The following is a 21,104-nucleotide window of genomic DNA, read 5'->3' as shown; positions in this document are numbered from 1 at the left end:
AGAGCCAATTAATACACAAGTCATATTTTACCCAACATATTTTATAATCTTTAGTCTGGAGAATAAAGTTCTTTTGTAAAGACACTGTAGGCCATCACTTTATGTTATGAATACTTCACTGAGTGTCTCAATGAGGTGTATGTATTGGGTAGTTCCCAATTTGCATAATCTTTGGGACAGTGTGACAAGAAAGCATGGTTCTGTTGATTATATAAGAAGCAGGGACACAAATGTTCTGAAGGCCCCTTGTAGTACAGTAGGTGAGTGTTCTAGTAACCCATATGTATCAGTGTACCAGCTGGTGATATGAGAGGCTGCATTCAGCTTCAGTGAAATTTTTGGAGACTCATTCAATTCATTTGCCCATTTCATGATGGGTGATTTAGGAGCACACCTGTGCACACCATGCTGAGTGTTTAGCAGTTTTTGACCAAAAGCATCATGACCCCCGTGTCCCACCTTCCCTATTCACACGATCTGGCCCTGAGTAACTTATTTGTTTCCCCAGATGAAAAAAAAGTCCTCGAAGAAAAATGTTTTGCCTATGTGGAAAAGGTGAAACAAAAACAGTGGAAGTAATAAAAGGCACCAAAATCAACAAGTTCAAAAACTGTTTTGAGCAGTGGAAAAAAATATCAATAGGTGTATTGTGTCAAATGAAGAGTGCTTTGAACATGACTGAAATTTAAACATGTAAGAATAAATACAATTCTTTATAAATTCCAGGTTTTTGGGGGTCCCCCCTCATAGACACCATCCTCAGCCCTAAAGGATGTTCTGTTCTCCCTGTCTACTTATCCTAATTTAGCTACACTGCAAGGCCCAACCGAAGTTCTGCCCTCTGACTTAATGAGTCTTGTTTCACACCATTCAATTCATATTATCATAAACGGGGTTCATACACTCTATCCACTAATGATTATGCACCTCTCTCTCTGCCCTCTCTCCAAGACAGAGAGCAGTGCATAATCCCTGTTTTGCAATTTAATCCCTGAAGGCCTATGGTTCATCATATGGCTAACAGGGAATGTGATCAGTTTTAAGTAGCAGCTGACAAAAACTTATCTTGTTGAATATAGGCCAGTACTCCACACTTTGCTTTATCTCAAATTACAATTTAAGAGGGATTGATAATCTGAGCATCTCACACTTCTTTGCAGCAGTTGCTTGCTCACACATAACACCGAGATCTTTGAAAGACAAAGCCAAAAGTAGTAATGAGGAGGAAGTGGGAACCACCTAAAAGAGCAGTACTAACATCAAATCACATAAAAGGAAAAAAGGTTTCTAGTTTTCAGAGGAGCCAGAGAAACACTTACTCAATTCCTTCTTGGACTCGTTTGGACTCTTTGTAGTAAATATCCACCAATGTGCTACTGACGCTCCAATATCGTAGATTTGTATTATCCCTTGTGTCAGTTATGTTGCAGTCTACAATTAGGGTAGAGCCTATAAAAATCAAATTCACAAAAATTAAATAAAAATTCTATGAAAAGTGACGTGGTTAACAAATACATCTTGTTTTGAGCTTTGAATGCCTTTTCATTACCAAAAATATACTCAACTCATGAGGTCAATGTTTATCTACCTTACTGGACAGAGATAACAAGGGACATGTGACCTTGCAGCCTTACCAGTTTTCTTCTATACAGATGTTTCCATTTTCTATGCTAGTCTAATTTTTTGATTTTTTTGTGAGTTCTTCCACTGATTCTGTTTCACAGGTACATCATTCTAATGTCAAATAAATTTTGTCTTTATCTTTAAATTATCAATAATGTATTTTGTGTCTGTTATGAGGTAGAGAATAAACTATATATTCTTCAAATTTAACAAGTTATACCAACATTACACATAATACTATATTTCCTTTTCTCCAGTTATGTCATTTTCCCCCATTATATATGATTATTTCAGGCATATAAAAATGCTTTTAGCTTTAAAAATGTATTTTATATTGAAATACCTTACTGAATAATTGCTAGTGATGATAGTTTTTCAGAGAATTTTCTTAGAGTTTCCAAGTAGATATACATAGGTCATTTAAAATAATTATATGTTTACCTTCCTCTTTCAAGGCTTACATCTCTTGTTTCTTTACTGTCTAAATACATTGGCTAGAGTTTTCAAAGACAGGAAGAGCAACAAAATTAAGAGAGTTAATATCAGGAATACTTATCTTTTCTAGGTGTTTATGAAATACATTAGAGAAATCATATGGTGAGTGATATGTACACAAATATCCTCTATTATGAAAATTATTATTTCCTTGAAAGTTTACAAGACCTTTACTAAACCATGTAGGTCCAAATCCTCTAAAACAGATTTCATCTACTTTCCACTTAATGCTTTCTAACCTTTCTCATTTCTTTTTTTTCTTCAGAGTTCCTATACTTTCGGGGGTTATATTTGCTGGAGGTTTCTCTATCTTCTCTTTTTATTTCCATGCCCCTCACTCCCACCACCCTGACCCAAACCCTTCTCTCCCAGAGCCAACTGTGAAACTTGTCATTTAATAAATTCATTTTTTGAACTTTTGTTATTTTCTTCTATAGAGTTATTTAGTTGCCCTTTACAAACAAGTTGTTGTTCAATTAAAATTGTCCCAATTTTTCCCTCATTGCTCTCCCTTGCCCTATCCACCCCCACTCCCCTTCCTCCCTCCCACACTGAATTCTCACCCTGTTGTCCATGTCCATGGGTTCTTTATACTGGAAACCTTTAGTCAAACTTCCTTGACTTGACCCTTCCCCTTCTTCCCCACCCCATTTTCATCCCCCTTCCCTCCCCCCTCTGTTCACTGTCAGTTTGTTCCTTATTTCCATGTTTCTGGTTCTATTTTGCTCATTTGTTTGCTTTATTCATTAGGATCCACTAATAGGTGAGGTCATACGGTATTTGTCTTTTGCGATCTGGATTATTTCACTTAGTGTAATACTCTCCAGTTCCATCCATGCTGTTGCAAAGGGTAGAAGTTCCTTCTTTCTGCTGGATAGTATTCCATTGCATGAATGTACCATAGCTTTTTGGTCCACTCATTTACCATTGGGTACTTAGGATGTTTTCAGCACTTGGCAATTGTAAATTGTGCTGCTATGAACATTGAGGTGAATAGGTTCTCCTGAATGGTAATTTAGGATTCTCAGGGTATAATCCCAGCAGTGGAATCACTGAATCAAAAAGCACTTCCACTTTTAGTTTTCTGAGGAAATTCCATACTGTTTTCCACAGTGGCTTTTTTAAAAGTAGGGTTAAATGGTTAGCTTATGCATTTTAATTATTTCTACACTTACTAAAAATGATGATATTTATACCTCCTATAGAGTTTAGCTTTGCTTACATTCCATGAGGCTTGACATGATTTCACTGCCAGTATTTTCTAAATAATCTGGAATTATGGTATTGAATTAAATTTAACCAGCAAAGCAAATAATCAGAAAGCAAATATTTATTATTGCTTGATTTTTTAAATTAGTTAATTTTATTTTTGTGGAGTTTATTATTTTAACTTCAGTTGTAAATTTCTATACTTACTGCACTGTGATTGCACCATATGGTCTCTTTAATTTCCTCTTTAGGTACTCTGAGTTTTTCATAGTTATTTATGATTGTGATTTGTTTAATATATTATTCTTATCATATTACTAAGATCATTTATTTTGGAGAGAGAGAGAGAGAGAGAGAGAAAAGTAGCAAAAGAGAGAGGGATAAATATCAATTTGTTGTTCCACTTATTTATGCGTTCATTGGTTGATTCTTGTATGTGCCCTGACCAGAGACTGAACCCAAAACCTTGGCATATTGGGATGACACTAACCAGCTGAGCTACTGGCTGGGGCTTATTACTAGAATCTTTTAGATCCTTAATTAACTAAGAAATTTGTCAAATCCAGAGTATATTAAAATCTCCCATTATAATTTAAAAAATGATATTGTTGTATTGTGTTGTTTTTTTTTATATATGAGAGTTTTAGCTTCGAATGTTCTGATGCACTGCTATTTGACATATGTATTTTTTATTTTGGGAAGTATTGTAATTTTATTAATATCAAATAATTCAATTTGTCATATAATTTTTGGCATTGAAAGATATTTATCAGATTGAAAGATTAATGTTGCCAATCTGGTTTCTTTGTGTTAAAAATTTTCAAGACATAGTATGCTTATGAATTTATATTTAATCTTTTAGGTCATGTATTTTCACATCTATATCTTTTGAGAACTAAATGTAATCAGATTTTCATATTTGACTCAAGCTGAGAACTTGTTTAATTTGCATTTTTTTTCTTCAGAAAGTACTCAACATGTTTTTATTTTACTAGTGATTACCTTTAAAATTTTAAAAATAATTTGAGCTCTTCCTTTTCCACTTAGATCACAAACTGAGGCAATGTTTACTCATGCCTTCCTATGTAAAATAAGTAATATAACAAGATAACTCTCCCTACTTTTTAAATATACTTTCCAGTGCAAGATTACATAATTCAGAATTCTTGACCAACAGTAGTAGTTTTATATTATGTACCATCACTTTCAGGACTTATTTTTACATTTTCATTGCTTTTGCATAAACAGATTTACAGTAATCATTTAGACCAGCAATTTTCAACCTTTTTCATCTCATGGCACACATAAACTGATTACTAAAATTTTGCCACACACTAGAAAATATACTTTTTGCTGATATAACAAAAATAGGTATAATTTTGATTCATTCACACTAGACCATTGCTGCTGTGTTGGCTGTTGTCATTTTCTTACTTGACAAGTAAAAGTGCCCCTGATTCAATAGTCAGCTATTTCATGTTTTAAAAATTCTTGCACACACACCAGTTGAGAATCCCTGATTTAGACCCATAGTGCTCACTGCCAACCTTTCATACCACAGCTTCCCAAGGATCCAGCTCTCTAGACTTTTTATTCTGATAGCTCTTTTGATGAGCCCAGGTACATTCAAAGCTGGAAACTGGATATGTATAAAATGTGTCTTCATCCTTGAAATTTAAAAAATTCACTAGGATATGTGTTCATATTTATTTTTGCCCTTAGTGATTTCATTGGCTTTCATAACTTTACTCACCAAGTTGTGCTTCAATTGTATTGTTTGTGGGATAAGTTATTTTAGGGATTATTCCTCCATGTCCAACATTTTCTGCTAAGAAATCACACTCATATGACATTGCATTAGAATCACAATACATTCCCAACTACTTTAATGTAATAATATCATAAAACAAACAAACCAAAACATGGCACAGCAGCCCTTCAGAAAAAACATTTCTCAAGAAAAAAGTGGATGCATGGTGTGACAAAATATCCACCACTAACTAAATACCTACTCTTGGCCAGGTACCCTAGTAGCTACTCTACATACATGGTCACAGTTTTCATAAATAAACCAAGAGTTTTGTGTTTTTTCTTTTTTTTTCAATTACAGTTGACCAAGAGTTTTGAGTATTCTGTTTTCTGAGATGAGGAAATTAAACTGCTCATGCCCTTTTGCCTCATTCTTTCTACCTTCTGACTCCAGGAAAATCAAGATAAAGAATCACTTCTTTTTAAGTCAGAAAGTGTGTCACACAGGGCAGAGCTGAGAGGAAGTTCTGTAATTAGTACACACATACTTACTGACATTCACAGTAATTCTATGTAAAACCTTGTATTGTTTTCCTGCATGAGTCAGTCTGGCTTTACACAAATAGTTCCCTCTGTCTTCTGCTGAGACATTGCTCACTGACAGCTTTCTTTTTCTTTCCCAATAAGCAAAACGATCTCCTTTAATCTCTTTACAGTCCTAAAAAAAAGTTCAAAGAGCATTTTGAGTATCAGTTATATTCCTAATTGACACCATTTTGTAAACTGTGAGGGAATACAAGAAACCAAGGTGGTCCTTAGGTCCCTGGACGTTAAGTAGTTTGTTATCTAACTGATATATATGTACATAAGAGTTGACATAGAATATTTTTTTATGTTTTAGAAAGAGGGGAAGAAATGGAGGGAAAGAAACATTGATGTGTGTTTGCCTCTCCCACACACCCAAATGGAGACCCAGCCAGCAACCCAGGCATGTGTCCTAACTGGGAATCAAACCAGTGACCCTTCAGCTTATAAACTGGCACTTAATCCAATTACCCACACCAGCCAGGGTGACAGAGAATATTTAACAGAATAAACTGAATGTTACAAATATCATCTAATAGGAGTTGAATGAACAGAGATTTATGTAGGCTGGAAGAAAAACATAATAGAAGAAGACTGAGGCTGGGCCATAAAAGAGTTTGGTAGGAAGATGTAAACAGACAGGAAAAATCCTTTACCTGCAGGGCACCATCTCTCCCAAAGGACAGACATTCTATTCCGAAGGGTACTGACTAAGCTTAGGAACAGCAAGTGTCATGTCACTTCCCATATCTCCTATGCTTTCACTGCATCAACGGAGAAACAGCACTGCACCAAACAAACTAGAAGATTGGTTAGTTTCAGGGATGTCTATTTTACTTGTCATCCTTAGCAATCACCCAGAGGGCAAGTCTCACTTTTCTCACATACTATCAGAAGCTCACATTCTCATGCTAATTACCACTTCTTCCATTGCACAAGCCAACTTCTGAACTCTCTCTCAAATCTTTTACCCTCTCTTCAGGAAGCTCCACTCTACAGGGTGACTTCTTGGACAATTGAGTCCATTTTATTTATTCAAACATTTAAGTTCCTGCTCTTTGCTGGAACTGTGAGAGGCCCTAGGGGGTCGTGCACAAATAAGATGCAGTCAATGACCTCCAAAAGCTCATAATCATGATAATAGAGAAGACAAACATGCAAATTCTTAATTTATAAGCAAAGATTTAATTGCTCAAGTTTTAGACCTCATTCTCTGTCATTAGAACAGTGCTAACAAATCAATCTTAAAAGGTTCAGTTCAATAACACCAGAACAAGCACTTGATTACTACAATCTAAACTACAACTTTCTAGAAGTCTTAAATTATTTCTCCATAAACACCTTACATGGAAAAATAAATTATGATTGAATAATGGCTACAAAATGGAATGGGAATTAATAAGAGCCAGGTGGGTGAAACCTCCAATAATGTGATGTCACCTTCTTCAGAGCACACCCCCCACCCCACCCAGAACAAAAGCTTAAGTCTTTGGACTGTGAAAACCTCTTCCCTAGATGGGCTTAGATAGGCATGATTTCTGGGCCTCGTTTTCTATGACCACTCCAATTTCCAATTGACTCTTTCTTTCCAGACGTACACACAAATATTTAACCATATGAATATTTAGACAGGCTAGCTCAAGAGTCGTTTTATCCTTCTACTGTAACTAGGACGGCCTCTACTATAATTCACTGAAGCATAACTTTAGAGTCTAAATTCTCAGAAGGCTTATATTTTTATTTAACACTTCTTGGGTAATAGCTCATAATAAGATTTAAAATTAAAATATTCATTGTACCAGTAGCCAACATTGTAATATTTCATATTTCAGGTACCAAAACAAACACTCCTGATCCAACAGGTACAATGGTTCTGAGGCATAAAGTAGTCCACAGCCTCTGGCTAAGATGTTGTGGCCTGTAGGAGAATGATGAAGATGAAACCAGTGAGACAGGCAGGAGCCCAGTCATAGAAAACCATGAAAAGGGATGAATATTGGCAGCTTTTGAAGTAAGGAAATGAGATTACATTTTTCTTAAGAGAGTAATCTGTCTGGTTATCATATTGGGAAAGAATTAAAGATGGAACAATCCAAAAATCAAGAAAAAATTTAGTAAATTACTTCCATAAACTAAGGCTAAATAAAGTATGAACTAAGGCAGTATAGTGATGACAGCAAAAGGACACGTAAACAATTATTTTAAACTGTTCTAATATACAGAACTTAGTGACAAATTTGGAATGTGGAGAAAGAACAGGACTTTCATTATTCCAGCTTCTTTATGCAAAGGTATTGTTAGAAAGGACAGAGAATGTAAAGAAAAGAAAAGGAAAAAGAATGATTAGATTTTGTGCTAAGATAAAAAGTCTCTCTAAACATGGTGACTATTGTGAGTTGTAGGAATGCGAAAGTCTAAGTAGAATACATATTAGACTATTGGACAAAGTATCTGGATGTTAAGAGAAAGATCAAAGTGGGAGAAAGAGGGTTTGGGAGCCATTTGTATATCTGTATATGGATGGATCTATGAGCTATCTCCATTTGAATGTAATCAAAGCAAGAACAGAAGATGACCATGACGGAAACCCCCAAATTTAAGACCCAAATATAGAGAATGAGAAGATAGTGATGATTACCTAGGAAGAACTGGGGGACAGAAGGGGGTGGAATGAAGATTAAAAAATGAGTGTCAGGTAGAAAGAAAAGGGAGCTCTCAGCTGACAAGAATGCCCAGCAGTGATAAATGCCACAGGAGATCAAGGTCAGGATTGAAAATAAATGTTAGATTTTGGCGACTTAAAAGCCAGTAGCAGTAACCCTCAGCAAGTACAGATGCAGCACAGTAGTAAAAGAGAAATCATTGTACTCAGGAGTAATTTGGAATTGAAAAAAAATGGAGATATTACTGCTTTCTCAAGTGTAGGTACTTCGCTATTTATCTGTAAGAATGGATGTTTTAATACCCAAATTTTCTCCTCCATAACTCCTTCAATTTCAATTGTATTCCTCTATAATCTTCCATCCTACTAGCCACTACGTGGACTTTGTCATTGTCCATAATGTCTACGTCTCGAAATGCTTAAAAGCAAACATACCATTCTGATTATAATTTTTATTGTGCCACCTCTTCCATTTCTTTATTTTAACTAAATAATAATATATGATAATTGTTTATTAAGTAATTACTATGTGCCCACAATGAACTAGTGGACAGATTATTTTATTTAATCTTTAAAACTCTAATCTTTAAAATCTTTAATCTCTCAGACTGAATTTAATTGCAAGAAACAAGAAGCATTTTAGCTATTTTAAGAATAAAAGGATTCAACACAGGATATTAGGTGTTTATAAATTATTAAGAAGTTCTCAGGGAGTGAGGTCTAGTCCAGAACCACTCTACAGAACTAGCTCAAGTAAAGCTGCTACCTCTACCACAATCATGGCAGCAGGAATCAAGATTTGGAAATGCATCATGTGCAAATCAGAGTGCAGGAATTGCCACTTACACAACTGTAGTGTGTGAAGTCATGCCACATCTGGCACAGACAAACCAACAAATGACTAAGAAGACATACACACTGCTTCTCAGCTCCTACAAACCTGGGGACTGGAACCTGGAACACCGCTACAGAAAGTACCCAGTGCCATGCAGTCTAGTAAGCAAAAGCATGAAGATTCACCACCCTTATGTTAGCCTTTCAGTGAAGCCAGAGGAGAAACTGAACCACATCCCGAACCTTAGCCACAGGTAACCCTGGAAAGCATAGGGTATCTTTTTGGTTGTTCTGTTCTTATTTTCAGCTTTATAGTCTCTAGGGTAAAGAGGCTCACCATGGATAGTGAGTGTTTACCACCATATTCATCCTATTCTTCTACCTGAACTTCCTATCCATCTGAGCCATTTTTAAAATCTTAACTTGAATCAGTCCCCTTCACCCTCGTGGATTATAACTTTTTTGAAGTCAAGGACTCTCTTTCATTATTACATACCCAGTACCTGGCATAGCAGCAGGCAAATAATAAGCTCTAAATATTTAGATAATTTATCCAACCCTCTCATTTTACAGATGAAAACACTGAGAACCAAGGAGTGACAGAAGATAACTAGTTAGTGGCAAAAACAGAGCAATAACTGAGGTCATGAATCTGAGCAGGTGGACATTGCAGAATGATCTCTCCTCCTTATATTAATTCCTTGATTCTTCATATCTTCTCAGCATGAGTAGTTATTTTAAAAATAAGTACGTCTGAGTCTTACTCATGCATAACCTGATTCACTAGTAGAGAATGAGGCCAAGCATTTGCTTTTTAAAAAGGTCCATAGTATAATTTTGTTCTTTATTCCTTAACATATTTTTCTACATTATTCTCATGCTCTTCTCCTTCTGAGACTACAGTTGCATTCATATTATACAGCTGTTGAACCTATTATGCAACTATTTGATGTCTCATAGATCCCTGAAGTTTTGTTATTTTTTTACATTGTTCTTTATACTGGGTAAATTCTGCTAATTTCTTTTCAGATTTACTGAATATGTCTTCTGCCTTTTCCAAAATACCATTAAGCCCATTGAGTAAATCATTAATGTAAAGTATTGGGTATTTTTTGTTTTTAGAGTTTTTTGTGTTGTTCAAGTACAGTTTTCTGCCTTTTTCCCCAACCTGAGCCCAACACCCCAGCTGTTCCACACCCCTCCCATTTCCACCCCTCCCCATTATTGTCCATGTGTCCTGTATAATTGTTCCCACAAACCCTTCACCTTTTTTCTCTGCAATTCCCTCCCTTCTCCCCTCTGGTCACTGTCAGCCTATTCTCAATTTCAATGTCTTTGGTTATATTTTGCCTATTTGTTTGTTTTGTTGATTAGGTTCCTGTTAAAACTGAGCTACTTGGTTCTGTAAGTCTTAATATTCCTGAAGTCTGATGAAAATCAGGACTTACAGAACTAAGTAGCACAGTGAACCTCAAGCACAATAGATACATGCCTAGCCACATCATAGTGAAACCATTGAAAGCCAAAGGTAAGAGAAAAAACGCAAAAGAAGTCAGAAGAAAAAACATACATTACATACAAGGGAACGAGGATATGAACAGCACAGGAACAATATCCACAGACAAAAAAAAAGCTGAAGGTTATGGGTTGGGATTTGTGTACAAGTATTGGGGAAGGGAGTAATTGTTTCTCTTATGACTTCTATGTTTTCTGTAATGACCATCTATTGTATACTTACAATTAAATAATTTTAAAAAATTAAAATTAAAAAAGATCCATAATATAAAATTTGATGCCAATCATCACAGCTCTAAGATCATCTCCAAGTCTTACAGAATTTGAAATTTATTTGAAATAATAATAAATATTATAACATTTCTTAAATTGCTTAAAATTCTCCCAGTTCCTCAAAGTCCAGCTATAATGGAACAGGAGATAGTTGGTTTTATTATCAGGCTAGTAGCCTTAAGGTTTGGAAAGCCTTTTGAAATCATGTAGTCTAAACTCTCACTTTCTAAATGAGAAATTTTAGACTCAATACATTTGTATGTTGACACTGGAGTAGTGGCAGAGTTGATTCTAAAAATCTACTTCTCTACAAATGTCAAGTGATTTCAGATCTATGACACCAACAAGTCCAGATCAAGAGGAGAAACTTGCCAGTAGAGTCCTATTGTCAAGACCCTAGAGGGTCATAATACTGATGCCAAGAAGTGATCGCTGCAAGGTTGCAAGGTAAACACTGAGGGGCCTGAGGAATAGAGTCTGAAAGAAGCCACATAGGAAAATGTGTAACACTATATTCTGAGAAGTCCAAAGGTGGACTTTAGAAATGGGGTGATGTCACTTAAATAACCCAGAAAAATCGGCAATCACACTGAGTTAGTTTTGTCTATCTTTCTAAGTAACTAAAAGAAAAAAGTACATTTGTAGAAAAAGTACACCTGCATAACACAGTTAACAAACCCAAACTGCAGTGCTTACATTCTTTTGAGCAAGCATGAAGCATTCACAAAAGTGGAACACATGCTGGGTCTTGAAGCCAGTACCACCAAACTTCAAAATATTTACAACGTAGGGAGTAAATTCTCTGCCACAGTACAATTAAGCTTAATATCACAAACAGGAAAGCAACTTTAAAAAATCCACTATATTTGCAAATCAGGCAATTCTTACAAATATTCCAAAGTTCAAAGAAAAAATAACATTAGAAACTGGAAAATACTTTTAACTGAATGATAAGAATATAATATATCAAAAGTACAAAGCAGCTTAAACTGACTTTAAAGAGAAAGTGCAACTTTAAGGCATATAATTAATGACCAAAAATCCTTTTCATAAAGTTATTAACATAACAGCAAATTAAAACCAAAACTAAAAATAGAGGGGGGAAACTGGATAAGAACAGAAATTAATAAAGCAGAAAACTAATAAGAGACAGTAATTTCAAAATTAGCACTTTGAAGAAACTCTTCAAGTTGATAAAGCCCTAGCAAAGGTAATCAACAAAGAGAGAGAAAGAGAGAGAGAAATGGAAATATATTACTCCAGATGTGAAAATGAAGACATCACTAGAGACCCTACAAACATTAAAAAGGGAGTGAGAGTATATTATGAACAAGTTTAGCCCAATAATTTAAAAATTATGTAGATAAGATGAAAATTTCTAAACAAGCACAATGTGTTAAATCTGCTTTAAGAAGAAACAGGAAATCTGAGTAATCCTATAATTAAGGACACTGACTATAATTGAAAACCCTTCCCTCAAAGAAAGTCTCAGTCCTACATAATTTTACTACTAAATCCTAAAAGCATGTAAAAGAGCCCTGACAAGTGTGATTCAGTTGGTTGAGCATTATTCTGCAAAGCAAAATGTTGGTGGTTTAATTCCAGTTCAGGGCATGTGCCTGGTTTGCAGGTTAGGTCCCAGTTTGCACATGTTGAGGTCCCCATCCAGGTGCATGTGAGAGGCAATCGATCCAATTGATGTTTCTCTCCCTCATTTTCTCCCTCCCCTCCCCTCTCTCTAAAAATAAATAAATAGAAATCTTTTTTAAATAAATAAAATAAAAACATGTATAAGAAAAAATCAATTCAATCTTAAATATTTCTAGAAGATTAGTAAGGGTTACTTCCCAATTTATTTTATAAGGTCCTTTATCCTTTATAACAAAATCTGACAAGGGCAAAGCAAGAAACACAAATTACAGACCAATCTCTTTATGATTTGGATGAAACAAAAACCTACACAAAATATTTCTAAGCCAAATCTGGCAATGTATAAAAAGAGTTACACATCAATTTAGGTTATTCTAGTAATGCACCATTGGTATAACATTCACAAGTGTGTATATACATAATCAGTTTGTAAAATTTAACATCCATTCATAAAATTTCAAACAAACTAGAAGAATTTCCTCAAACCACTAAAGGCCATTTAACCCTAAAACAAACATCACACTTAATGGGAAAATACTAAAAGCTTTTTTTGATATAATGACACAAAGATGCCATTTTTGCCTCTTATGGAGTGGTTATAGGATATTAATAACGTTGGGATGGTAATAACTTCTAGATCATTCTGAAGGTCTTGGCCAATGCAATGATGATGAAAGAAAACATCAATGTTACAAAAATAGAAAAGCAATAAATAAAACTGTTGTTAATCTACAAACAACATGATTATGTATGTATGAGTACAAAAAAATCTATAGATCCATTATTAAAATGGACAGATGAAGTCACCAAGATTCTGAGATAAAAGAACAATAAACAGAATATTAATATATAAAACCATCCATTGCAGTCATATCAGAAAACATCCATTTTCTAAAAATATATTTGACAGAAAACATATAGGATATCTACACAAAAATATTATACAACATTGTTGTGAGAACTCAGAGAAAACCAAATGTAGAGATATACCATGCTTATCATTTAGAAGACTCAAAATTTTAAAGACACCAATCCAAAACAAATGAAAAAGAAAAAACCTCACATACTGTCAAATGTATATTTAAAGACAGGAATAAGGCATTCATTGTGACATTTTGACATATTTTTGTGCAAAAGGAAAATGGAAACAAACTAAATGAATGTGAAACATAGTAAAGACAATCAACAAAGCCAGTGATAGAAGTTACAAAACTGTCAAATCGAGAGAGAGAAAGTGTAATAGGTATTAAAAGATGAACCTTATTGCAGAAGCAGATATTCAAAGAGAAGATAAACAATTCCATGCCATAGTATTAAGGAAATGGACAATTTCCTTGAAAACAAAATTTTACCCAAATTAATTCAAGAAGAAATAAGAAATTTGTATATTCCTATCACCATTAAAGGCTTTGAATTGATATACAAAAACCTTTTCACAAAGCAAACTCCTGACCTAGATGGTTGTACTAGCAAGTGCTGGCAAGCAGGGTTGTGAAAAGATAATCCCTACCCCAAATAACTAGCTGATGCTCCCCCATACCAAGGATTCTGTCTTATGCATTAATGTTTGCCAGTAGAGTCAAGAAAAAAAGAAGCTCTGAAGGTGAAGACAGAGGATGCAGAAAGATGAGTATGGAATTCCATTTGCTTAAAAAAGAAAGGGGTAGGGTGTAGAGTATCATTTATTTAAAGCAGGAAACTAATAAGGTAAGATACATGTTAGGGAAGGTGCCATGAGCCCAACTAGGAAAATATGGATCAAGAAAGGAAAGGAGACTTTCCAGGGGTGACTTCTTATACTTTGTGGTTATTGACTGTTGTGCATGCAGTGCTCATTCAAACAAACTAATTAATCTGTTAGGGAACACAATAGCTAAGGATAGTCTAAAAAATAAGGACAATAGTGGGGAGGTAGTAGATACAAATGATAAAATATTACAAAGCTATAATTATTGGGGACTGCCGTGCTTGGTTGCAGAAGCTGTAACCCCCACCAAGGCTAAGGCTGAGTGAGCAACCTTCACACCATAAGCCACTAAGAAGACAAAGCTTATCTCCCTGGCAGGGGCACCAGCTCTGCCCCTTTTACTTCACCCTGCCTGGCCCTCAGTGCTTGATCAGTTAGCCAATGGCAGGTAAGATTCCTCAAGGAAGGGATGACCTAAGATAGGCACAATCATGGGGGGCTCCAGGAAAGGACTTGGGGGGAGGCTATAATAAAAAGAGGTGATGGACCCTCACCCCTCGGCTTTGACATAGCCTGAGTCCTCATTCTGTCTGCAAGAAGTCTCCTAATCTCTTGGCTGCCTTACTTCCCCTGCCTGACTTAAGCCTGAAACAATGACAGAGGGCAGTGCAGCCCTGTGCTGGAAAGGGTGGGTTCCTGGGGCAATCAGATCTAAGAAAGAATACAGAAAATCCTGTGAAACCCACCTTACTAGGAATGCTCTCAATTAAATGATAAGGGTCTGAGCAAAATGACTTTGTTTCCCAAAGTTTTGTAGCCCTTTAGCCAACACACCCTGACTCAGAATAAGCCCTCATAGTTCTTTGTATGCTATCTATTGTTTGATCCTTACTGCCTAACAATGATTAATGAGCTTTTACCTGTATTCCTGTGCAAAATGACCCCAATAAAAGCCCACTGAGGAAAAGGCTCTTGGCCCTTCTCCTTTAAGAGATTGGTCACCTTTTCTCCCCGAGCAGATCATGTCTTGGTAAACTTATTCTCACCATGATGGCCAGGGGGTCCCTGTGGGTGAAGCACCCCCCCCACACATATAATAAATATAAATTTAAAAATAAATAATTAGCAGGTAAGCTTACCCATAGCAATCAGCTATCTAACAGATCTTTCCCAGGCACACACATCTCTTTACCAATTCTGCCTTAAAAAATACAACTTAAATTGAAAAAAAAAACAAGTGCATTTTAAATAAGAGGAGAAAAAGCATTAATAGGATTTTGTTTTTACCTTATACCACTTTATTGAATCCAAATCACAACTCTTTGGGAAGTTCAGATGACATGTAAGACTGTCATTTTTTCCAACATGTAATATTTGTTTGTACTCATCTGATAAATTTACTTGACTGTTTCTGGAAACACACTGGGTTTCACTAAACACAGTTAGGTTTATGTGTATTCGGTGACACATATTTGCATTACTGTAAGAAAATGACAGATTAAAACCTCATAAACTCAAACAATCACAAAACCAAATGATTCTGTTTGTCTTCAGCTATGTCCAAATCATCTTCAAGGTACTGTACAAACTCTCTACCTCACACAAGATGGTACATGTCTCACAAATCATTAACTACAAAAGGAAGAAAGTATTTATATAGAAGAAACACTGAATAACACTTTAACCAAGTGATCAAAATGAACATCACCAATGAGGGGCAAATGTGCCTCTGAGTGTTTTCTAAAGAGGACACAACTTTTACAGTATTCCAACCAAGCAGACTCATGGAGAAATAGCTGGCAAACTCAAATTAAGGGATATAATGTAAAATATTTGCCCATACTCCTTCAAAATGTCAATGTCATGAAAAACAAACTGAAGAACTGTTCCACATAAAAGAGTTTAAAAATGCATGGCAACCAAAGGCAATGCTTGATCTTGAGTTAAATCCTCTGCTAGAAAGGAAAGAAAAATATTTATATTAGTAATCACTAAGACTATTGAAATTATAATATGGATTGAGAATTAGATTAAAAACATTGTATGACAGTAAAATTTTCTGAATGTGTTAATGATGCTGTGATTATGTAAGAAAATATTCTTTTTGATAGGAATACACATTGACATATTAAAAGGTCAAGAGACATGATACAAATAACTGAAATGATTTGGGAAGATGACTTAGAAAAATATTTGATATAATATATATATATGGAGAAAATAATGTAAATGTGACAAAATATTAAATAATGGGGGACTCTAGATAAAGAATAGATAAGAATCTCTATACCATTCTTACACATTTTATGTAAATTTGAAATTATTTCAAAGTAAAAGTATACAATTAAATAAATATATATCATATCTATATGTTAAAATTTTATGAAAATTCATATTTATTTGCTCCCATAACAGGCAATATTTACATTTACTTTTTATGAAAGATGATTTTCCCCACTTCACAGCTTCCAGATTTAAATATTTTAAATCCAGTCTAGATTTCCAGATGAAATTTATGTGACATACTGTCTCCAACTCTAGTTAATTTGTAGCCAAGAGTAAAAATGGGAGACCAGGCCTTCTTAAGAAGTCAGCAGCTTGATCTATGTAGCGAGTAAAATTGTGGAAATAAGCCAGGCAAGTGGGCTAAATGCCACTTCTACTTGTGTACCACTAAGTAATTTTGGCCTTCGAATCAACCTGACTTATGAAAATGAGGAATCTGGCACGAATCAGAGCAGGACACAGGCCATCCTAGGACAGAGAAAGGGAACAACAAATACCATAGAAACAAAAGAAGAGAGAATGCAACTTCATTTCTGGGGTACTTTCTTCACATATGATCTCAGCTATTTTTCATTTCAACCCTATCAAGCCCATATGACTTCCATTATGCAGATAAGAAACCAAGTCTAAGAGAGGTCAAATAATCTGATAAAGCATATACATTAGTAAGGAAAAGTAACAAAATTGGGGCCCTCAGGCAAAATTTGGTCCACAAATATGTTTTATTTGAGCCCCACACACAAAGTTCATTAAAAAGTTACACACACACGTATACACACAAACTAATTTCCAGGTTTTCTTGAAAAACTGGAAAATTTACTTGAGCTAAATAGACTGCCACCTTTGGTGGGGCATGTTTTCCAGTTCACCACAGTCCCCACCAGTCTCAGTTGTCTCCCACCAGACCTGTGTCATTCATTTACACATTATTACTTTCTAGCACAAGAGTTAGCTTTAGGTTTGGAACATACTTAGTGCTTAGTCACTATTAAATTTCCATAGCAGATGCCCTACAAAAAAGTGTTCAAATGAAGCTTTGTCCTATCTGGATGTGCCACTTATCACAAAACAAATTCTGGCATTCCAAGAAAGCAAGCAGCAACAATGATATTGGGATACAGGATTTTTGTAAGCTGGTCTGGCTGTGGCATCACTTCCATGGAAAAAGCTGTATTACATATTCCAACAACTGGTTTACAAATCTGTTTGGTTTTAAAATGTGTTCATTGGAAATTTTCTTATAACAATTATAAAACTACATTTTATTCTTCTCATTGAGTTTTCTATACTTAATAATTTATTAAGAAATTTTCTAAAATAATTATGCACATATAATTATAATATATATATATATATGAGACAGAGAAAGAGTTAGTTCTATTTCAAGTGAGGAACTTACTTTATAATACATTGGTAGATTCCAGAGTCCCCCCATGCCAGGGGTAAAAACAAAATCCAGTTTTGATCCTGGTAAATTCTAGTTTGCATGTTTTTGGATACTGGGATTTTGCTAGGATATTTATACCAAGTTACAAGTGCTTTCCCAGAGGTTAGTGGAGGGTACGTGCAATTAAAAGCAAAAGGCTGGTTTACTGAAGGTGTCTCATTTTGCACACTAATGTCCCGACATTCATCTAGGAAATGAAAAGGAAAAATAATAATGAAAGAGAAATTTAATGTTTATTTATTAATAGTTTTAACAAACCTCTCAATTTCCTAGCCAATTTTATTTGAGAGTTTTTTTTAGTGTTGGAGTTACCTAAAAGAAAAAAAAAAGTCTGTTGATCTGAAAGCATCAAAGTCCTTCCAATGTGTCCATAGGACTAAATTTACTGTTTGCACCTCACAGTCATCTTCAGCATCTAGAACGACTGATTCCCTTCTCCTTTCTGCTCTAAGACACTTCATTCTTTCATCCTCCTGGATCAGAGGAAATGTTCCTTCTCAGCCTTAATTGTCCTGTTTCCCTTTTGTTCTGCCTCTCAGCTATTTCACTCTGTCTTAAATAAAAGGTGTATAAAATGTGTATCTCATCCCAAAAAGCATTGTTTAAAAATCCGCTCGCTTTAGAGTCCATTTCCCACTTAGTTTCTTTCTTGGAAGAAATTAGTCTTTTCATGGTTTCTTTGCTTTTATCCTGGGTCATAAAATGACTGTCATGTAAAAGATCCATTTGAGCCATTTAAGTAAATTTGCCTCATTCTCTTCGCCAAAGTCACCTCAAAGCTCAAAGGTGACATCTGAGGCTGAGATCAGACACTTGGAAATGAAACCGCCATTTACAGAATTCTGCCTGGTCCACTGGGAGAGTGTAATCAGCAAGGCTCAGAGTCCCAGGGAACCCCCCCCCCCCCCCAGGTCTGCGCCTAGGTTCCCGCCTAGGTCAGAAGGCTTGCACGGAGCAGCAAGGAGGCTCTTGGGTGAGGGGGACCTCTGAGAACCGAGGACAAGCCCAACATACCAGCTCTGATCCAAGGGGGAAGAGCTATGGACACACAGCACAGCAGCAGGGATACCGTCTCCATATCAGGCTGCTAGGAAGAAAGAAGAGGGTCGGAGGGGAAGAGGCAGGGACCTGATCCTGTGACCTCTGAACCTCAGACACCTCAAATCAGGCCACTGACTTTCTATTCTTCGCTGGGAACCCTCTAATCTTGGCCCCACATTTTCCTAGAAGTACCCTCAAAGATTGCTCCCTCTCCTGCCCCCCTCTTCTGCCCTCTTCCTATTCTCAGGGTCCGACCGTCAGTATCTTAGGTGGAGAGGGGTCCGTGGGTCATCTGTGAGAGCGAATTGGGGGAAGTCTGGGTATGTCTGTTGCCTCCTCCAGGACGCTCTCCTTCGTTTCCTCTGGGGACGCGCTGACATCCCCTTCTGACATCTGGCACAGCGAATCAGAATCTGCATCCTGCGCCTTGAGAGAGGCGCTCCTGCCTGCCCGCCTCAGCTGAGGCTCCTGGTCCCGGTTGTGGCTCCCCGGGTCCCCACAGTGCATTGCACATAGCCTACTCCCCTGCATGTCCCTGACCTCAGGATCCGCAGGGTGGGTGGGCTAAACCAACACTCCAAATACCTGCTCACCAGGAAGAAGCCAACTTAGGTCTCCCTGGCAAAAGCCGGCAGGAAAAGAGGGAGCCAGGCTGGACTGGCAGGTAGATGAGACGCAAGCTCCACCCCTTCTCTTAGAGATGGCATCTGCTCCCCCAAGGTCTCCACTGCGGTAAGGGGACGCCCAGGAATCCCAGTCTCTGACCTCCCGGTCGCTCATGTTTTTGCCACCTTTTCGCCTGCACACCTACCGTTGGCGCCCACGCGCGAGTGGCTCCACCACGGACTCCCAGCCCCGTGCTACCCGTGGGACAAGATCTGAGTGTTCAGGAGTTCTGGAGAGTGGAGCATCTGACACCCAGGGACTGAACCTTGTCTTGTATTTTCACATCAGGCTGTTTCTTTGCCACTGTGGGCGGAGCAGGCTTACCTTCCCCAAGGGAAGTGTACAAAGGAACATGGCATCACCCTAGGAAGTGGTCTGAAAGCTTGTTGCCTAATTTTCTGGCAGCTCACCAGTAATTCCTGATTAAGTCTATTCTGAATTGTCCTTGTAAATGAATTATTCATTCCTTTCCAAACCCCACTTGAGCAGTAATTACATGCCCTGCATTGGCCTATATCCAACTCCCCAAAAGTGGAACCATCCAAATGGCTTGTAAGAAATATTTTTTCTGCCAGAGTCAAGCTCATTGAATATGGAAAGCAGGCATTCCATGATGATGCTCAAATTCCTGGAATACAAAGACCTCTTTGGTCTAAAACTTTGAAGTAGGAGGCTATCTACAGGGACCTGTTGCCCTGACTGTTAGATAACACCCCAGAGATATCTCTCTTGACACTGAGACTTAGAAGAAAATATAACTTATAATTGTTGTTCAAGAGGTTTCTGTTCTCTGTAAGATTTGACACAATGAGACAGAAGCAACCACAGGATCAAGCAGAAGAATATAACAGTTACATTGTCAGCAGAACTTCCAAGGATAGGCTGGTGGCCAGTTGTTTGTAAATGTCCACACCATTCCAAATTCCTTTGTTTATGTGTATTTGTCTGCCATAATTTACTACATTAGAAATTAAGTGGAGAGTTCTAAACATTTATTTTCTTGTTTATTTTATTTTGTATTACCAAGCTGTTACAGGTGTTCCCACCTTTTTCCCCTTCCCCTTCCTCACCCAGCCCTACTCTTTCCCCACCTCAAGCCAACCCCCACATTGTTGTTCAGTGTCTGTGGATTGTGCATAAATGTTCTATAGTTAACCGCTTCACTATCTTTCATCCCATCCCCCCATCCCTTTCCCATAGCTGTCAGGCTGTTCTAGGTATCTAAGCTTCTATAATCATCTTGTGTGTAAGTTTATTGTGTTCATTAGATCCCACATATAAGTGAGATCATGTGATATTTTTCTTTCACTGACTGGCTTAATTCACTTAGCATAAGTTCTCCAGGTCCATCCCTGACATTGCAAAATGTAAGCATTCCTTCT

At 36.7% G+C, this 21,104-nt stretch overlaps 1 protein-coding gene across 4 annotated transcripts in view; it reads right to left on the bottom strand.

Moving 5' to 3' along the window:
- IL1RL2 (interleukin 1 receptor like 2) overlaps positions 1-20,685 on the bottom strand; it is a 33,528-nt gene extending 12,843 nt beyond the window's left edge. For 2 of the 4 annotated variants that reach the window (XM_037057341.1, XM_037057344.1), the window contains exons 1-7: positions 19,868-20,685; positions 19,030-19,102; positions 17,968-18,202; positions 15,570-15,762; positions 5,629-5,794; positions 5,081-5,155; positions 1,320-1,449 (exon numbers count right to left, since the gene is read on the bottom strand). In XM_037057341.1, the coding sequence (XP_036913236.1) occupies positions 1,320-1,449; positions 5,081-5,155; positions 5,629-5,794; positions 15,570-15,762; positions 17,968-18,202; positions 19,030-19,093 (863 nt within the window). In that variant the 5' untranslated portion in view covers positions 19,094-19,102; positions 19,868-20,685. Of the gene's footprint in view, positions 1-1,319; positions 1,450-5,080; positions 5,156-5,628; positions 5,795-15,569; positions 15,763-17,967; positions 18,203-19,029; positions 19,511-19,867 lie in introns of those variants that run through there. The other 2 variants (XM_037057343.1, XM_037057342.1) reach the window with 2 other exon arrangements.
- Positions 20,686-21,104: the final 419 nt, after the last annotated feature.

The sequence above is a fragment of the Sturnira hondurensis genome, unplaced genomic scaffold (assembly GCF_014824575.4).
Source record: "Sturnira hondurensis isolate 20B ecotype Veracruz unplaced genomic scaffold, ASM1482457v3 Scaffold0009664, whole genome shotgun sequence".
NCBI classification, from domain to species: domain Eukaryota; kingdom Metazoa; phylum Chordata; class Mammalia; order Chiroptera; family Phyllostomidae; genus Sturnira; species Sturnira hondurensis.
Note: the sequence above shows the minus strand (reverse complement) of the source record. Positions and strands in the feature narration are given on the sequence as shown.